Source organism: Peromyscus maniculatus, chromosome 10, assembly GCF_049852395.1.
Source record: "Peromyscus maniculatus bairdii isolate BWxNUB_F1_BW_parent chromosome 10, HU_Pman_BW_mat_3.1, whole genome shotgun sequence".
NCBI lineage: Eukaryota > Metazoa > Chordata > Mammalia > Rodentia > Cricetidae > Peromyscus > Peromyscus maniculatus.
The window spans coordinates 67552972-67573533 of NC_134861.1; the positions used below are offsets into that span (position 1 = coordinate 67552972).

General features: G+C 40.4%; 1 protein-coding gene and 1 pseudogene across 2 annotated transcripts in view; both read right to left on the reverse strand.

Annotated features, from left to right (window-relative positions):
* Positions 1–395: 395 nt before the first annotated feature.
* Corin (corin, serine peptidase) overlaps positions 396–20562 on the reverse strand; it is a 218938-nt gene continuing 198771 nt past the window's right edge. For both annotated transcript variants that reach the window (XM_042257503.2, XM_006979681.4), the window contains exons 17-22: positions 20414–20527; positions 17880–17929; positions 17557–17731; positions 5891–6162; positions 3623–3756; positions 396–2470 (exon numbers count right to left, since the gene is read on the reverse strand). In XM_042257503.2, the coding sequence (XP_042113437.1) occupies positions 2276–2470; positions 3623–3756; positions 5891–6162; positions 17557–17731; positions 17880–17929; positions 20414–20527 (940 nt within the window). In that variant the 3' untranslated portion in view covers positions 396–2275. The remainder of the gene's footprint in view (positions 2471–3622; positions 3757–5890; positions 6163–17556; positions 17732–17879; positions 17930–20413; positions 20528–20562) is intronic.
* On the reverse strand, positions 6385–6482 carry LOC121821019 (U6 spliceosomal RNA; annotated as a pseudogene).

Consider the following 20562-nt stretch of genomic DNA (forward strand, 5'->3'; position numbering starts at 1 on the left):
TAAATTATCTGTCCATAGGAATATATGAAAGCATTGAACCCTCACAACTTTGTTCATAAACTAGGTGCAAACTCAATGTGTTAGAAAAATCTGAAGCTACTTATATCCTTGATGGAATCATTTGTGTATCTTGCTACAAAAGTATTGCTGCGTTTAATTACATGTTGATTAACTTTCCTTTTTTTTTTATTTGAAAACTTTAAAAAAAAAAAACCACCCGCCTGCTAGGGGCTGAGGAGATTCAGATCTTTGTAAAGCTTTTTAAAGGTCGAATTTACAAGAGAATAACAATGTTATGCAAAATCAGCATAGCTAGTGTGGTGTGGTGTGTTTTCATATTTAGAATATTTCACCAAATTCTGAGGAATCCAAGAAAATGAATAATAAATGAATAATAAATGGTTTGGGGTATAATTTTATTATAAAAGTTTTCTAAAGAGTAGGAACACTTGCAAAAATGCACCGCAGGCATTGGAGACTCGTGTTCTCTTAGCAGGGCTGATGTTTTGGGGTACTCCAGGAACAATTAATACGATTAGCAACTCCTAAGACTAAAGATGAAGTTGTTACTAGTCTGAAAGATCAGGTTCCTGTGAGAGTGAGATAAATATATATAACATGTAAATTTTGGCTGACAGGAAACTGGGTGCCACTGTGCTATAAGAGAGAGAACCACTTTCCTGGAAGGTGGTATCTATATTCCATCCATATTCCTCAAGAAGAAAAAAATTATCATTTTATTTGTATTCAGAATTATTGAAAATAACCCCAACATGTCTATTTTACTGAATATGAGTTCATCAAGGCTAAAAAAATTGCTTCATTAATTATGTGCCAACAATTGTAACAAAACAGACCAATGGTCTTAAACCTTCATGCCATTGTGAACACAGTACAAGTACTCTTTGTAACAAGTTCCAGGACAAGAGGTGAATAACATGGAAAATAAGGGTTGAAACAACTTGTTGGATTTGAACTATATTGACACATAGAAAAAGCATACAAAATACACATATAAAACTGCAGGTAGTCCCTGTTTGGAATGCTGAGGCAGGCTGGTTGCTGGTGAAGTTTAATAGTACATCCTACTTGTTCAAAAAGGCATTTGGATGTTACATAGTTGATGTCTGGCTAATTAAATTAGGTATGTATTAAGGTTTGTGTTTGGAAGCTTTTTAGTGGAAAAAAAATACTTTTAGCCACTAATTGCTTTGGAAATTGATTTGCGTAAAGTGGCCCAGTGCTTAAAAACATCTTTCAATTTTTGTTTTAATTATCAATGAGGCAAAATGGCAATAGCAGATGTTAGACATCATTGGGGGAAATTGCAAAATGTTTTGCTCCATGCAACATTTTGCTCCGCTTTGAAATAGTTTCTGTAACATTTCTGGTTTGGGTGAACACAGGAAGACTAATTTCCAGATTTAATTGGGGGTGGGATACCTTTGATTTTCTTCCCTTTTTTAATTGCTTGTCTCCAAAGTGGAGAAGGTTCTCATTCATTTTCATATAGGCAAACAATATATTTCCCTAAAAATTGACCTAGTTGTTGAAATCTTGGTCATATAACTGATATAGACTAAAAATCCCCAGTAACAGGGAAAGTCCTATGGAGATTTTTTATGGAATTACAATCTTAATTTGAATGTAGAAGGGATAGAATTATACTTCTGAGTGTTAGTTTTGATGGCTAGAGAATATTACATTCTGTATGTCTTGCAACTTCAGCTGTCTAGATCAATATGGTGGGTCTTTTCTCTGTCTTTCATAATTTCTCCAAACTATTTAGAAGAGTCTGGCAAATAATTTAAGCATGTACTTCATCTTGGCTTTGTATGAATTAAAAGCCAGTTTCCAGGATCAGTTCTGAAATGTGCCCCCTATGCTGCAGTGTTTGAACTGAACCTGGAGGAGATCCATCAGTATCTCCATGTGTTTGGTGTGACAGTATGAAAAAGAACTCCCTATAACTCGTTACCCTGGAACTCCAAATGTTGTCTCTATGGGGTTGATAATTCCACACTACATTCAAGGTTAGCCTAAGGGAAAAAAACAAAACCTACTTTGGTCTGTGCTTTTAAAAAGAAGTCATGAACTTAATGAAAAAGTTGAAAAAATCAAAAGCTGAGTAAAATGGATCTGAGGCAAACAAGAGGTCTTGCAGTGTTGGCAGGTTGGGCACCCTGCCCGTCCATACAGCACTTAGTGGGACGCTCTGGACACTCTTCGCAGTCAAGAGGGCCATTCTTGTGTGGGTTTCTGGCAAAGTCTCTGATCATTCTTCGAGTTCCTTTTGGAGAAAGGTCTGGATATATATCTGTCTTTCGATCCATTCAACAAAGTAAGACACATTGCTGTACACTCCAGGCCCCAGAACTTTGGAAAAGCAGACGGAGCCCCACGAAGTTAAGCCAAATAATGTCCATTGTCCTCCAGGTCGCTCACAAACCAGAGGCCCACCACTGTCTCCCTGCAAGAAATAGCAACTGCTGTTAGTCATGGGATTTCAGAGGTCTAGTGGCAGGACTATCATCCTAAGGGTACAATAAACCCAAACCAGCTTAACTGAGTTGGAAAATTTCAACAGTTTTCTAGCATAAGCCTGGGAAGGTGTCTGCATTCTACTGTATAAACAGGACTTCCCAATAAACATGATGGATTCTGAGCTTTAAAGGGATAGATGTAGTTAGTAAAGAGATTTTTGTTCTCATCACAAGGTCTGAAAACTCTTAGTTGCTTCCTGAAAATAGCAAAATGTCATAAAAAAAAATTTGATGTTATCAAAATGAATTATCTCAAACAACTTTATTCTTTAAATTGGATTGATCTTATAAAAGTAGAAAGTATCCCAAATGGCAAATCAAAACACCGCCCCCTACTAATCACTTGTACAAGATGTTCTTCTGAACCGTCACAAATGTCATTTAATTGTGCAGGGTAATGACAAGCATGGCTTAGCTCTCTTTAATTCTGAAGTCTGAGGCGCACTCTGATCACTCCGGAGCCACAGAACAGCTGTGCAGAACACCCGGTACCTGCTCCTCTCCTGCCAGCTACTTTGTGTACCTACCCATTTGAACCCCAGAGGCAGCTCAGCACAATAGCTGACAAATGTTAAAACAGAAAATCACTCCCCTACACTGCTAAGAGGCACACTTTGCACATTGCTATGGCCATACACCCTGAGGATGGAGGCAGTGACATTTGACAAATGTCTGGTAATCAAATGAGGGCCACGAGATCTCAAGCAATGTCAGGGTGGTCACATTAGAGACAATTCCTTTCACACACTATGGGAACTGGGGGTGGGGTGGTGGTGGCCTTGTATATCCTAATGTCTTCATGGTTATACCTGGCAATGACATATTGCTGTACACTCCAGGTGTTCCCCTGCTGCTTATGACAGTGGATTTAAACCTGTGGTTTCCACTTGCCTCTCATTATTAGTCTTGTCCTAGCCACCAAAGTGATCAAAGGACACGGACTGACACAACTGTCCTCCTGGCAGTGAGCCATTTTCACAGATGTCCCTAAGGGGTCACACACGACTTGTCACGAGCTATGCAAGCTCACCGAGGTCATGGAAGACTCCGATGGCTTGCATAGTCAGAAGGCAGCTTACCATGCATGAGTCCACAGTGCCAGACTCGTAGCCGGCACATATCATCCGACTGGTGATGGTCTTCATGTCAAAATAGGACTGGCAGCGCTCCAGAGGAATGATGCGGACCTCTCCCTCCTGCAGCTTAAAGGGCACTGCATTCAAAAAGAAGAAGAAACCAGAAATGCACAAGTGCATAAAAGTAACTCAAAGGTATGGCCAGCAAAATACAAAGTGAACGACAGTATGGGAATATTTTCATATACCTAGAGAACCACATCTTTCCCTTAAGTATCATCTCAAAAACCTTCCAGGTGCACAACTTTAATCTCAGCTCTCGGGAGGCAGAGGCAGGTGGATCTCTGTGAGTTTGAGGTCAGCCTGGTCTACAGAGTAAGTTTCAGCATAGCCAGGGCTACACAGAGAAAACCTGTCTTGGAAAAATTTTTTTTTCAAGGAGGAGACTTGAAATTGGAAACCCCAATTTTTTATTGAGAACATTTGATAGCGGTCATCTGGCAAAACTCCTTATTTTTCTAGTATAGCAGAAGTGTTGCAATGATTGTGTTCCCCCCGCCTTGTCATGTGCTATGGAAAAACATCAGCTTTAACAATGAAAAGGGGGAAAGAAGGCAGAGTTTTTAGCTCAGCATATCTGTCTTGCTCTCTAGGATCGGAGAAAACCTGCTGACCCTCACAGGGAGAGGCTCTCCTCACGTGTGTTCCTGTGGCCATTGTTCTGGTGTCGAATCTCTAATCCTAGAGGCTATGACAGAAAGATTTGAAAGGGATGATATCATTTCTTTCTTACAACAGATAAAATATATGATTCCTGTCTTGCTTAAAGGTTTTCAAGAATAATAGCTGCTGTCTTCAAGCAAAACCTCATAAATCTTATTTGGACATCCTAAAAATCATACAGATTATTCTTTGAAACAGCCATGGGGAAGCAGTGCTGATAATACTCATCATTTGGGGAAAAATAAATGTGATGTGCAAGTTGAACAAGTCGTCAGAAGGATAATGATGATGATGAGACAAAGGCCAACATGCACTGCACATTAGGGTAAGCAAGGCTCATACCATCAGCATCTTATGGACCACAATGCTTTTCCTCTGTGTAACAATCCTGTGTTACAGGATTATCTCATTCCTTCTGTGAAAGAGACTAGAATGACTAAGGTCAGTGGGCTCTTCCTGAATGAATTCCATTGCCTGTCCTTTATCCTATCCCCTAACTGCTGTGTAAGCTCTACGGTACCCTATTACTGTAAGTGTATATAAATATTTTGTGAAGAATACAGATAGAGACACTATGAAGTATATTCTGCTCCTTTCATTACAATGCTAATCATGGTTTTTAAAAAGCAACATGTATAGAAATGGTGGCATTGTAAGGCGATACTGCCTTTAAAATTCTTACAGGAATATCTTCTTGAAAGAGTCACTGATGTCTATAAGCATTTCCTTCCCATTATTATTTTTAACCATACAGAAAAGAAACAGCTCAAAAAATACCGGACTAAATTTCAAGGAGAAAACAAGTTCCTTTAAATTGGTGTTTCTATGGTTAAAGCAAGATGCTAGGAGGCCAATATCCACCACCAGTCTGAGAAGCATGACCTGTTCCTGCAGCTGATGCAACTATTTTGTTGACTCTGTTCTTATTCTAAACTTTAAATAGGTCAAACTACATGGAATGTCCTTTAGGGAGGTTGAGAGTAAGTGGTTAACAAAATTCATTTCTACATGTTTTGTGTCCAAAGCATTTTTTTATAGCACCAAATTTAAGCAATTTAAATAGTAAGATATGCATCACATTTCTTTATAGAAGGATGTACTGTATACGTAGATAAGAATAAATCAATTACAGAATTGAAAATGTGATCGTGTAGCTTGACTGCAGAAATGGAATTACCTAATTATTCCACACAGCCTCTGAGAAATTCTGCCAAGAGATAGCCCAAACCATTGCTCTGTATAGCAGGGATGTCTGGCAGGCCTCACGTTGCATGGGAGATCCAAAGCATTGGTGGTAGCTCCCTGGAGAATGAGTTAGAGCTGTGGGGAAGGGGGCTTAGGTTTGCATCTCTGGTGGGCAGTTTTGTGTGTCATGACAGATTGTTCATTTTTACAATTGGCTTAGAGGGGAGAACATGGCACACCCAAAGTAGTTACCCTGTGTGGCTGTGATTTGCCAGGGAAATGGGAGCCAAAGCCTAGAAGGAAGCCTGGTGCTTTTCCCGTCAGGAGCTGAAAAGTCAAACATTGCTGATGGCCCTGGCTTACTTTTGTTGCCCATGTGGCCCCAGCCTGTGATGTAGCAGTACGTGTCCGGTTCTAGATACTCCTCCGGGCTGGGTAAGCAGACAGGTCTGACGTAGCTTGTCTCGTTGACATCATCGCTCAGCTCCACTATGCTGATGTCATAGTCCACCACCGCCCGGCTATAACGGGGATGTAGCAGGATGCTCTTCACAAAGCGGGTCTGCATGAAGACTGACGGATGGTCCAGGTTGTTTATGCCGAATACCACTTTCCAAATATCAGCATCCTCTCTCCTGAAACAGTTCAAGAGCACCTTCAATTCTATCTGCTTCGATTATATGTCTTTAAAAATAAGTTTTGTATATAAACAATAGCTATTCCCAAGCCTATCTCCTAATACATTTACGTAAGAAATGGTCATACAATGGCCCAAGAAATGAATAGCTGAGTGGAATTATATGAGGAAGCAACGCTCAGACTTCTTTTGTTATTTCTTTAACTATTTAATTATTTTTATAAATATGGAATGTTTCACAAATTTGCGTGTCATCTTTGTGCAGGACTATACTAATCTCCCATGTGTCATTGCGATTTTGGTAGCAAGCACTCAGCCTTCTTGAAGAGGGAATTCTTGAAAACAGAACTTGTTTGGTCTTAGGGCAAGTTACCTGTTTCATGGCATAAGGATGATAACTCAAAATTAAAAGAAAGAGAGAGGAGCAAGGGAGGAAGATGAAAAAAAAAAGAGAGAGAATAAGGGGAAAGCCAAGACTAAGAGGTCCTTCCAAGGAAGCACACACACCTCAGGAAGTCTCAAGTTTCCAAGGCACCTGTTTGCAAATTTCCAAGGCAGGGTTTTAAATGGCCACTTACAAACCCCAATGGTCAGTCTCAGGTTCCATTTTAGGGGAGCATTTGTCATCAATATTTTAGATAATATTACCATAAAATCCACTTTCTCCCCCAAGTTTACAGGTCTTATTACTCTTTGGAATTCCCCTCAACCACGTGTGTCACTCCCTGGCCCCTGCCTATGTCTTCTTCTGGATCCTTCTCCCACACCCTTGGTGTCAATATTGACATGCTCCAGGACCCTTCCTCCAAATTCTCTATGCACTCCACACTCCATTAATGATTTCCTGTAACCCCATGGTTTTAAATACACTTTAAATTACTCTTTGTGACTCCTAAATGTATATCATGAGCTAGATTCTCTGACCTGAGTCATAAACTTGATCCAATTGTTTATTAAACACACTTAATTGGATGTTTGATAATAGCCAGGATTGTCAAGGTTTGATAATAGCCAGAATTGTCCACATGGTTGGTGATGTTTAAACATTCAGAATTTATCTTCAGTAATCAAATGCTTCCAATCACTGGTGACTAACTGAATCTCTTCTGTCTTAAACCCAATATTGCAGGCATCAGAAAGTCCTCCTCACTCTGACTTCAGTGTGTATCCTGTACCTTGCTATTCTGCCTTCTCTGTTGTCTGCTTATGACCCTGTTCTAATTTCCTTTGCATGGTTCTCATGAGTAACAATGATGTGTCATGTTAATAGATACATTTGTCTACTCTCTACCCTACAGAATTTTATATCGGTGAAAACAAGAGCTATGTGAGTTACTTTCACATTGCTGTGACCATACCACAAATACAGCTTAAATGAAGAAAGATTTGCCTTGATTCATAGCTTCAGGGGATTTCAGTCCATGGTAGTACAGAAGGCATGGTAACAAAAGTGGGGGGGGGGGAAGGCTCCTAGAATTATGGCAGCTCAGAAAGCAGAGAGCAAGAGTGCAACCAGAGGCCAGGTTGATCCACTTCTAGCCCCTAACTCCTGATGAATCCTCAGCCTTCCAATATAGTACCACCAGCTGGAGTACAAATGTTAAGAGCCTAGGCAGTATCTTAGCTTAGTTCCTGTGCTAGAGACCGTGACCAAAATCAACATGGGAAGGAAAGAGTTTACTTGGCTTAAATTCTGGGTCACACAGTCCATTGAGGGAAGGAAGCTAACACAGGAGCTCAAGGTGGGAGGAACCTGGAGGCAGGAACTGAAACAGAGGTTACAAAAGAACACTGCTTACTGGCTTGCTCAGCTCATTTTCTTATACAACTCAGGACCACTTGCCTAAGGGTAGCTTTACCTCAGTGAGCTGGGCCTTTCCACATCAATCATTAATTGAGAAAATGCTCTACAGGCAATCTGATAGAAGAATTTTCTCAACCTAGGTCCCTTTTCCAAAATAATTCTAGCTTGTGTCAAGTTGGCAAATAAATAAATAAATAAATAAATAAATAAATAAATAACCAGAAGAGGAGGCACATTTTAGATTCCAACTGTAACAGGGACTTTATTGGTGTTACTAATTGCTATATCTATATGGCCTTCTAGGACCAGGCAAATAGTGGGTTTGAAAAGGCACTTGATAACAAGTACTTAGTCTAAATTATTTTAAAGCATTAGTAGTAGACTCCCAACATGTAAACAAAGTCTATTATTGATCACTTTATGCTCTATTATTTTTACAGACTCTTGATGTCCAGAGTAGGCTATGGTCAAAGCTATAGATATTTGTTGGATAGTAGTATTAAGGAGTTATCATTTATACAGACACTCCCTTATACTGTGGTATAAAGAACTAGCTACTCTACCACTCTTTCTCACTTACAAACTTCTGGTCAAATCATTTCTAGTAGACTGATTTCATCATGTAGACCAGCCATGTGTTATGCCAGGGTAAACCTGGAATCATTTGGAGAGATATTGAGGTACCAATTCTTTAGACATCTCCACCATATCACTTGATAGGAAACCAAAGCTGAACAGCAACCTGGGTTGAGCTGTCCTGGCTTTGGCAAACAGTCAGTCTTGACATCCAAGCTTATCTCAATACCATTAGATCCTTGACCCAAATGTCACTAACAGCTCCACAGAGTCACACAGTCTGTACTTTGACAATTGGTTTTAAAGAAAATACTATCAAACCTGTAAAAATGATGTCATGAATTCAATAAATACAGATCAATTGCAATTTTTCTAGGCCAAGCATTATGCTAGACAAGCATACAAGCTACAGCAAGCAAGAAAGGCATGCCCTCTGCCCATACAAATGATAGGATTGAGTGAAGACAGTTAATTCATGAAATGACTATAATATGTTGGGGGAAGTGTTATGTCCTGGGCATGACAAGATAATGTTACAAATTTCTGTTTCATTACAAAATGTTGTCTTTTAAAGGGCATGTTTTCCCTCCTTTCTTCTTTCCTCCCTTTCTCCAACCTTTTATTACTTTTTCCTCCTAATCTACAGGAGTAAAGCTGCATGACCTTTGAGGAAACGCCACATTCACATGGACTTTTATAGTTTAAGACATCTGGAATCAACACTATTTTTTCAGATTGATTTATTAATTGCCCCATTAGAAGCTTCTTACCCTGGAACCACAATAACACAGCTCTAGTTATTACAACAGCTCACCCTCTGCTTAAAAGTCATACGCAATATTTAAAATTTTAAAATAATTTTAATTATTTGTAATAAAATGAAATAACATCAAAATTCAGTGCTTAATTAATGTTGTTGCAGTTAATTTAAACCCAACAGTAAAATGCAGGGGTCAATAAAACAAAAAAACTGTTATTAACTTACATTTGGTAGTCTTGCAACACAGCCTTGCATTCTTACAGCATTAATATCCACCAAGAGCAAAAAAAAGGAAAATGTAGACAGAATTACCCCTTTCTGCTTTGTTATGCACATGATATGAAGTGTTAAGTGCTTCTCAATGTTTTTCCCTCCACAGCCATGGAAAAAGAGAACTAAGAAAGCAGAAAGAGGTTTCTGAAGTCAAGAAGTGTGTGAATGGCAGACTGATTTCATTATGTAGACCAGTCATTTTTCCATGCCATGTTAAACATGACATGAAACACACTGAGCCTGTGCTAGAAAAGGGGGTCAGGAATGAAGGCAGAGATGGCCCTGTCTCTCAGAAGAAGAAGACAGGAGGAAGAGTTTAAAGCTACATGGATGCCCAGTGACAAACAGGACATGGTTATAAAGTTAAAGGGGGAAATCAGGCTACACAGAGTCAAATACATGAGCTTAAAATCCATGGCATAAAGAAGACTACTTCCCACCTGGATGCCTAAGCTCAAAATAGCACCAAAGAGAACTGCACCATCTCGAGTGATATTTGTGCCCAAGTTCTCAGGATCCGGGAGCTGAGAGGATTGCTCTGATGGGAAAGTGTTTGCATTATAAGCACATGGATCTGAATTATAACCCCAGAATTCACACTAGGAAAAAAAAAAAAAGCTGGGAAGGGTAAGACAGACGGATCTCTGCGGCTTTCTACAAACTAGCCTACTCTACTTGGCAAGTTCCAGACCACTGAGAGACCATTTCAAGTAAAAGTGAAAGGAGATACATATGGGAATACTCAATGGGAAGTCACATAAGTCACAGAGTTAGTGACTGAAACTAATGGGGTCAGAGTGCTGCTCCTTTACACACCTGCACCACACAATATCTACTGAACTTTGGAGCAATGAGTAGCATCCCTGGGTATTAAGCAAGGAACGAGGGAAGAAAGGCTTATCACGTAGATGGAAACCCATTCATGGGTAAGTCAATAGCAGATGATAGGGACAGATACTGTCCTGTTGATCATATCTTGCAGATGTGATGGGAGTTGGCCACCAGGAATAAAACTAGAAAAAGTGTAAAAAAAAAAAAAAAAACTCTGTAAAGCAAGGGCCCAGAAAAACTAACAGGAGGACTTAAGGAAACGTGTGTGTGTGTGTGTGTGTGTGTGTGTGCGTGCGTGTGTGTGTGTGTGTGTGTGTGTGTGTGTGTGTCTGTACGTGTGGGGGGCTTTAACAATTAGATTGGGGAGGGTTTTGAGAAGGGAAGGAAGGAAAAAAAATAAACAGAGAATGGAGGGAAGGAAGAAAGGGAAAAATAGGGGAGGGAGGGAGGGGAGGAGGGAGGGAGAAGGGAAGAAGCCAGGCAGGCATTATAATGCAGCCACACAATCCCAAAGCTGGTCCAGCTCAGTAGAATCACTGTCTGTATTCTACCATCACAAGTGATCATAGTAAGTGGGGGGAAAGGAAGAATCATCTAAACAGTTAAAGTTTAACTACATATGGATCCGAGCACTGTGAAATTGGAGTCTATCACAGAGTGGCATGAAACTACAGCAATTATCAAAAGTCTTAGCCATAAAATGAATAGGAGTTTGTTTCAAAAGAAAAATGAAGGAAATGGAGATGGCTCCTCCGTGCAAAGTGCTGTCTGTTACAGCTCATTTCATCCCAATAGATAACTAGAGCCAAGCAGAACTTCCTACCCACAGCTCTCCCTGCTCCCACCTCACCATTCCAGAACGATATGCAGATGGTATCCATAAAATTCATCTTCTATGTGATTGAATATACGTGTGCGGAATACACTGAAATACTGAACTGGTACTGAACTGATGTGTAGTATTGAGGAAGAGTTGACGAGAGACTACTGACCCTCTAGCTGATCATTGAAAGACAAGAGGAATCAATAGCCATGTAAAGTAGGGTCTTTATTATACATCTCACTGGACATCTTTTCTAAGCAGTAAAGTGTGTGTGTGTGTGTGTGTGTGTGTGTGTGTGTGTGTGTGTGTGTGTGTGTGAAGTAGATGGTAATGGTAGTTGATTGGGAGGAAAGGTAGGATGGGCAGAAAATACAAATTTGAAATCTATTAACAATATTTGACTTTAAGTATGATAATACTTAACATTCATATTTGCTCAAATATGGCATATAATTGGAACAGTAACTGAAGATAGATAAGAAAGCCAGGCAGTGACCCCTGGAACATTCAGTGGTCCCAAAATAGGAGAAGCTGGAAAAAGAAAAGAAAACAAGATGAAAGCCAAAAGATTTTCATTATTCTAGAATAAAAAGAGAGAACGTTATTCTAAGAAGGATAGAGTGATGATACTCCAGTGAGCTGAAACTGAAAACTCAGTGTGGCGAGGTGGACAGCATTCCCAAACTCCAGTAACATCATTTCTTAGAGAGTAACTGGAAAGGGTAACTATAGCAGACATTTTAGGAGTCTTCCAGTGAACAGTGATTAAAAAAAAAATGGAGCTGTAGTTGAAGCTGGCAGTAACATAAAGAGAGGGGCTTTTAAGTCAGTGATGTTAAGGCACAGATGTGAAAGGAGCTATCTAGATCCCAAAGAGAAACTGAGGCAGAGTAGAACGATACTATAAGGAGTAAAGTATATGAAAAGCTCAGAAGGGACATGATTGTTCTTAATCAGAAGGGGCACATCACCCATTACAACTAAAGGCAAAATAGGAAATATGACCAAAGATACAAGGAAATTTTTGGAACGAGGAATAAGACAAGATGAATGACCTGACAGAATAATATCTATATTATTCATGAGATATGAGGTGGGATCAGTAGAGGATAATGGAGGTTTGTTGAGATAAAAACTATCAAATAATTACTGTCTCTTGGGGTGAAAAAATGGCTTTACTATGAAAGTGTCCATTGCATTAGTTAGATGCTCAGTTGAAGCTCAGGGTCATGCATTTGACATGAGCTCCATTAGCCATTGGGTGCATGAGATTCTCCAACAACTGTCAACCTTTCTGTCCCAGGTGTGGTGGACCAGAACAGGAAGTGATGACACAGGAAGCAGGAAGTCTCTACCTCCTCTGGTTCTGAAGGCTTCCCAATGCACAGCCATTCTTTTTCTGATTCAACTTTGCCAAACTTAATTTGCCTAAAGCTTCCTTTTAATCAAAAGTAGAAGGGAGGCGGGTAGTTTTAGAAGTTCCAGAAACTATGGTGAATGGTTGGTAATTCAGGCCAACTGCTATCTTTATTATAGACTTCTTTTGTTCTGGAGAGAAGAATGGAATATCTCTATCAAAGGAAGCGCATGGAGCCAGGTTTCAGTCGCCTAGAAGTCTTTAAAACATTTGTTTACACTTTCATAAGGCTAAGAACAGTGCCACAGGAGAGGCATGAGTCCAGAGCTGAGGGTGTCTGTGTTCATGAACATTTTTACTGATGGGAATGTATCAAATCCTGCCAGAAGAGGAAATGGAAAAATAAACTGTGAATAAACTGACCTAGTTCATAAGCACCGAGATGAAGGGGTAATCCTAAGGACACAACACAGACTTCAGTAATTCCCTTTCTGGGTGAATTATAAAACTGTCAGATCAGGAGAGTTGAGACATTAGGGCATGATTTGTTCTGTGACAAATAAGAGGAATTTTTCCTGAGTTTCAGAGATTATTAAAGATCCTGATGATGTTGAAAGTCAGACATGGCATGAATCATCATCATCATCATTCTCTCTCTCTCTCTCTCTCTCTCTCTCTCTCTCTCTCTCTCTCTCTCTCTCTGAATAGTGTTCTGTCTCTGTTCTTAAGAACATGAAGAAAAAAAATCACAAAATGTGCTCTTCACCTTGGAGGCCTTCCTGCTATATCTAGCCAAAAGATCCAGGGATGAAAATGTTGAAGATCCTGTCAAAGAACAGATGTGCCGCACCTATGGGACCATAAATGTTTAGGGGAGAGAAAGGATGCTAGGTAATGTGGGCAGAAATGCAGAAACACAGCCAACATTCTGGACTGGCTGGGGTGAAAGAAATCAAGACACAAGTGCCATGACAGGGTTAAAGGTTGTGGCCATGCAGCTTGGCCTGCAAGCTTCCTGGAAAGAAATTAGAAGCTTTGATCATCACTCACTGTGGGCTGGCCCAGGAAGTTCAGCCTTCAGTCTTTCAAGGGTGAAAGAAGGGAAGGAATTGCCTGTTAAGTTACCACGGAATGTCAAAGTTTTTTCCTTCTTATAACTTTTGAAGTGGAATTGGTATTGGGGCATATGGGGCTTGATCTGGTCAACTTAGTATCTCATGGTTTTGACTTTTGTTTGGTAATTTTTAAATACCTCTCCATGGAAATGCAAAGCAAATTGTCTTTTCTCTCCCACCAATATAATTAAAAGAGACAGGATGAAAAGGCCCACAGCTGGAGCATGTTATGCCTTGCCAAAGTATGGGTTCAGGATAGGAAGGAAATCCCAATAATTGCAGCAATTGATGGCCCCAGCAGAGAATATGCCTGACAATTAAAAGCTCTGAAAAGCCTGTCGTGCCACTGGAGACACCATAAAACAGAATTAGGTTAAGACTACACAGTCAAGCAAGAGCTAGTTTGAAGTTGGGCAATCTCTAGCCTCGTATTGATGAGCAGGGCCCTCTTGACAGTTGTTAGATTTTGTATTCCACGAAATTTCTTCATGTTTTGGGTATCATTTTCATGTCATGAATTATAAATACACGCCTTGCAAGCTTTCCTCCTCACTGTACAGATCCTCCAGTGCAAGAGAAAACTCTGGAACCACAGGTGGAAATGGCAAGAGCAGTCCATAAACTTGGATCAATAAGAAGCACATTAGGAGTGCTGCTCCTTTGAAGAGCCATGGGTTCATTTAGGTCATCACCACTGACAGATGTGCTTTGCCAGTGTAAGCTTCTGCTTACTGTGGGCTGCAAAGCAGAACTGGAAAAGACATCTGGAAACATCTGGCCTCTTCTAGAGCAGTAACATCACAGTGTGTTTTTAGACATACTCTGGAGACTCTTCCAATCATTCTCAGTCTCACATATGAAAATTCTCAGGAGAAGGTACTGGTTTGATACTTACATATTATTTTTCCTTGGTAGAGTCATCAAATTTTGTCTCTCTCTCTCTCTCTCTTTTCTTTTTCTTTTTTTTTTTTTATCATTTTACCATCATTTGTCAAGTATTCGGAATACGTGTTTAAATGTCTGTCACCTTTGTTGGTCGGGGCTGTCCAAGAGACTACTAAAACTTCACAAGCTATTGCTAATTGCCCTTCGTTTCTCCCCAGAGATGGAGGACTGTGTACTTCAGACATACTCAGAGGGCTTTGAGCCGGATCTGACTTGAAAGATTAGCTTTTGTAATATCAGAAAGTGATGTGAAAACTTCTAAAGGAGCAGAGCAATCAACAGTCCTACCTACCCGTGAACCACAGCAATGACCACTGTGGGACAATGACTCTTGTTATTCAAGGGTTCAGTGGTGGCACACACCTTGGCAGTAACCAACAGCTCTTTAATTGGACTTAAGACCCATTCAACAAGAAGGAAATCATGCCTGGTGCTGGAAACCTAGCCAACTACCTAAGACTAGTATAGTCATGGATCTTGGAGGAAAACTTACAACCACCACTTTTCTAAACTAGCACAAACCCTAACTACATTCTAAATATTTGTTCTTATACAGACAGATAAGTATATTTCTCACACCTCGTAAGGAAACCTACAGAAAACTACAACCAACCAAATGCAGAGTTGAGGAACCCAGTCTCAACCGACACATCTACAACATAACTCATTCACCGAAGGCTCAGGGATCATTGCAGCACAGGGGGCAGAAAGACTGTAAGAGTCAGAAGATCAGGGAGTTTGCTATGAGATTGTGTCTCTTAGAAATGTCAGAGAAGTTACGCCCATGAAGCCTCACTGATATGGCTGACTAAACATGACCTGAACAGTGACAACACTAGTAGACATGTTAACATGGATGGGGGTAGAAGAAGTTCAGGAGACCTCAACCCTAGTGTCATAGTTAGGGTTTCTATTGCTGTGAAGAGATACCATGGCCATGACAATTCTTATGAAGGAAAACATTTAACTGGAGGCAACTTACAGTTTTGGAGGTTTAGTCCATTATTATCATCATGGCAGGATATGGCTCTGTGCAGGCAGACATGGTGCTGGAGAAGGAGCTGAGAGTTCTACATCTTGATCCTCAGGCAGTAGAAGGAGTTTATCCCACTGGGCATGGCTTGAGCATATATGAGACCTCAAAGCCCGACTCCACAGAGAAACACCTCCTTCAACAAGACCACACCTCCTAACACTGCCACCTTCTATGGCCAAGCATTCGAATACATGAGTCTATGGGGGCCATACCTATTCAAACCATCACACCTAGACAGGGAATTTATAGTCAACTAAGGAATGAGGATGGGAGGAATAGTCTTCCCCAGAAAAGAGCTCACCAGTTAAGTATCCAATATTAAATTGTCAACCCTGAAAACATATAAATACAAGTAACATTTTAGTCTGAGCAAGTTTTATTTATGTATTTAGAAATATGTATGTGTGTGTGCATGCATGTGTACATGTGTGTACGTGTGTGTGTGTGTGTGTGTGTGTGTGTGTACACACATGTAAAACGACAACTAAAAGAAAAGAAGCCATGAATTTGAAAGAGAGCAAGGTGACTCTAGAGGGAGGGAGGGAGGGGTGATATAACTATATTATAATCTCAAAAGGTTTTTAAGCCTGGGTGGTGGTGGCACACGCCTTTAATCCCAGCACTTGGGAGGCAGAGCCAGGGAGATCTCTGTTAGTTTGAGGCCAGCCTGGTCTACAGAGTGAGATCCAGGATAAGCACCAAAACTACACAGAGAAACCCTATCTCAAAACAAAAACAAAAACAAAAATTAAAATAAACTAAACTTAAAAAAAAGATTTTTTAAAAAAGTCTTCCTACTAAGGCCCTCAAGGAGCGCATATCTATGCCTGTAATCCTCTGATGGAGCTGAGTGTGTTCACACCCTCCTCTAGAAGCAACAGCACCCCTAGGAGACTAGCTTTGCATAAGAAGGAGTTTTCCCCCAGCATTCTTATAACACCAAATTGAAGGTATCTCCAAAAGTAGTCTTCAGCTGAAGACTAGTAGAAAATTTCATGCTAAGTCCATCCAGAACAGTACTTAGCTTCCCAAAGAATGCAACAACGCTACAAGAACTGACCGAGAGGGATGGATGCCCATGGTTATTGCCAAAAGAGAAAAGCATTAATGACATACAAAGTGTCATTTCAGATTGTGGAAATCAACAATGCCACCATGTATTTAGAGCCATGGAGAGATGTCCATCAGGCTGTAACAGGGGCTCCCTTGAGGATGATGAAGAAGTAAGAGAAAAGAAGTGTGGGAAGGGCTGAGTGATGCTAGGAAATGCAAGTATCCTCAGACCACAGTGACAGGGAGAAAGGCACAATGGATGTTTGCAGCAATATTTTTTAAAGATACATGCACTTTTATCAGTCCTACTAGTTGCTGCCAGGCTTGGTTCCTAGGGACTTTAAATAGACTACCTCACTTCCAGCCCACACAAAGCTGTGGGGAAGATATTGTAGGGACAAAGTTTTGGTTCTGCGTCTTTGAGAAACCTAACACAAATATTGTATCTTTAATTCTACTTCCAAAGCTACCTACTGGTTGTGCATCTAAACCTCACGTCGTTTCCAGACAAACTATTTCCATGTGTATTCCTATGTATACGATACACTTAAGATGTCCAGAACAGAGACTGAACCGAGCCTGGAAATCAGTCTTCTGAACGTCTTCATTATCCTCTTCCCTCCCTAGCATATATATTCCAAGCACCATACAGCCACTGGACATTAGTGAGCAGAAGATGAAGAGGGAAGAAAGACCCGGGAAGGAGAGTGGCTATATTTGCACTGAAAAGATTTCCAAGCGTTACATACACCACCGAGAATTTCCAAGCAACAGATGATTAAGATCCAGAGCAAAGTGAAATGAAAGGGTGCAGCTTACCCCTCAAAGCAGTGGGCAACTGTCAGGACCCACTTCTTGGCAATGAGGACACAGCCACAGATGTGTCCACTGGGTTCACTCTGCAGAGAGCATTGCCAGGGCCACCTCCCAGGACGACTAGTCCGACCCCCAAGGATCCTCTTGTTCATCCGAGCAGCAGGGCGGCGACCACAGTCTAATAGGGAACAGAAACCACAGTACGTGATTCACCACCAAACCCAAGCAGATTCTGAGCTCTGGTTGTCATGCATAAATGGTCCTGCTTCCCAGGAGCCAGCACAGTTAAATTAACGTCACGCCCCATGATATAACACCAGTCTCACCTTGCTCAGCACACAGAAGGGAAATCTTACTTCTGCTTGGACAGGACTGCCTAGGTTTGGAAACATAAAACGTCACAATGTTAAGTTGCATGTTTACTATTGACCTGAAACATGTCATCAATGTCAGGCACACAGGGTCTACTATCACGGGAGTTCATACTCTCTGAGCACAGATGTCTTACTGTAAGACTTCTCAGGGCACAGGTAGAGTCTTAACCTTCAATGGGAGAATGCACACTACCTGTTTTAGTTTCTTTGCTACTATAACAAGGAATCACATTTATGGAAAGTGAAATTCTTATCATGAAGCTTCTTACATCATCTCATTTAATAGAATCTATAGTGAGGGATTAACATATCATAAATCCACCACCACCACCCAAAAAAACCCCAAGCTATAGACTGAGAGGAATAAAATATTACTTTACATTTTTAAATAGAAGATAAAGGAATAGGACACTTAGACTAGAAAAACATCTTGCCCAGACTGTCAAAGTTAAACTGTGGATCTAGGAAGATGTAAATGGAAAAAGTGAGCTTGAATTTATTCTATATAACCCCACATGGCATGGCATGCTTGTGTGTGTGTGTGTGTGTGTGTGTGTGTGTGTGTGTGTGTGTGTACATGTGTGCTTATGTATGTAGAGGCTAGTGGCCATTTTTGGTTGGTATCTTCCTCAGGTATTCACTACATTTTTTAGACAGGATCTCTCACTGGACTTAGAGCTCACTGATTTAGCTAGAACATCTACCTAGCGAGGCCTGGAGATTCTCCTGTCTCTATCTCCCTGGTACTGAGATTATATGTGCTTCCAGATCTTCTTAGCGTTCATGCCAGGGGTTCAAATTCAGGTCTCCACATTTAGACAGCAGGCACTTTATCACTTGAGCTGTGCCTCTAAGCCTCCGACCCTTGATATCCGAAACAATGTTGCCTACTGCCTTCAAATCTCTGAAGCACTCAATTGATATATGTTCCTTGGGATCAAATCTTTCTCTCCTTTCACTTACATCTATACACTTTCTGAGACTAGCCCTGGACATAGTGTAAAAAGACATTCAAAAATTAGTTGAGAATTATTTTATTTTTTTAAATTATGGCTTTTGGGTAGAGACTCATAAAGGTTCCCCACCCCACCCTTTGTAGCAAACTTGTTACATAATATCTCAGTTAGGGAGCCAGGTCTACAAACCCCCAAAGTGGGATGGTTATTTATTTATTTATTTATTTATTTATTTATTTATTTATTTATTTATTTGACCGCAAAGGGCTTTTCCCACACCCAGCACTTAGAGGAACATCATTGTGTTGAAAGGTTTGGGACATTGGCTTGGAGAAAGTACTTTATTTGACAAATTATTAAGAACCTTGGGAGCTAAGTTAAACCAATGAGGAAACCTTATGATTTTCTGAGGGGTGAATAGCTACCTTTAGTTTTCCTCTTTGGAGTTCTTACGATGTGCTCTATCTAGCACTTACATTTTGCAGCAGATAAATGCAGTAGAGCTTACCATCACTTACATAGGCTGTGGCCTTTGACATAGTTGTTTAAATATTCTTAAATTTAACCCTTAGTTTCCTCAGCTGTTAAAATAATTATAATTCAGGAATTTGTTTATTGGTGAGGAATTAATGGATCAATTTAGATAAGACAACCTGTAATGTAATAAGTAGTTAATAAGAATTCATTCCTTGAGCTGGGAATATAGCTCAGGGGCAAAGTACTTGCCTAGCATGCATGAAGCCTTAGCGTTGAGCCCCAGGACCACAAAAATGTTCTTATTAAAAATCAAAATAAATCTTTTCAAAAGGAGGGAGCTGGAGGGGTGGCTCGGCAGTTAAGAGTATGCAGTACTCTTGCTGAGGACCTGAGTTCTGTACTTAGAACTCACGTCAGGAAGCCTGTCACTCAGAGTTCTGGGAACCTGGCACCCTCTGGCCTTGTGGGTGAGCACCTGCATGTATGTGCATATACTCACACACATCCGTAATATGAAATTTATAGCCCAGATACATAAATGAAAACAAATCTTGAAATAAGACTCCATTCCTCCCACTGACTTTCCTGCTACAGCCTCAGTAACCAAAGGGGACAAACTTGGTTAGTATGTCATCATTTAAGAGGGCAAGGTTGTCAAGGCTACATAACCTTAGTTTTACTTGGTGTTTATTATTTCCTCAAACTCTAACGTTTCAGTAGTATTACTTAATCCTTCCGTTAACTAGTCCAATATAGTACCTGCAGTTCTGAGAGTTCATTTCAAAACAAAACATTTAAAGACTTAAGATTTGATCTCAAGCTTTTCCCCTAACATAATAGTTCCTATAGTTCCAATTGAATGTGAAATTTGTCAAAATTCACCCTATCGGTGAAGAGGAAATTGATGTCGAAATGTAAAGATTAAGAGATATTCTGTGAGTTATTTACTGGTATGGCAAATTTGAGTGTTTTTGTGTTAAAAACAGAGGAAATGCCTTTGATCTGTTCTTGCTCCATAATGTGCACACACATGGCTGCTGTGGAGGTTCCTACCCGTGCTCCAGCAGCTCCTGCAAGGTGGTCACATTGAGATCCTCCCAGCTCGAGTGCAACCTCAGCCAGTGCTGGCCTTCTGGTCCTTGTATCGGTTCAGTCATGGATGGTTCTCTGATACAAAGCAAATGCTGGGTAAATATTCTAAG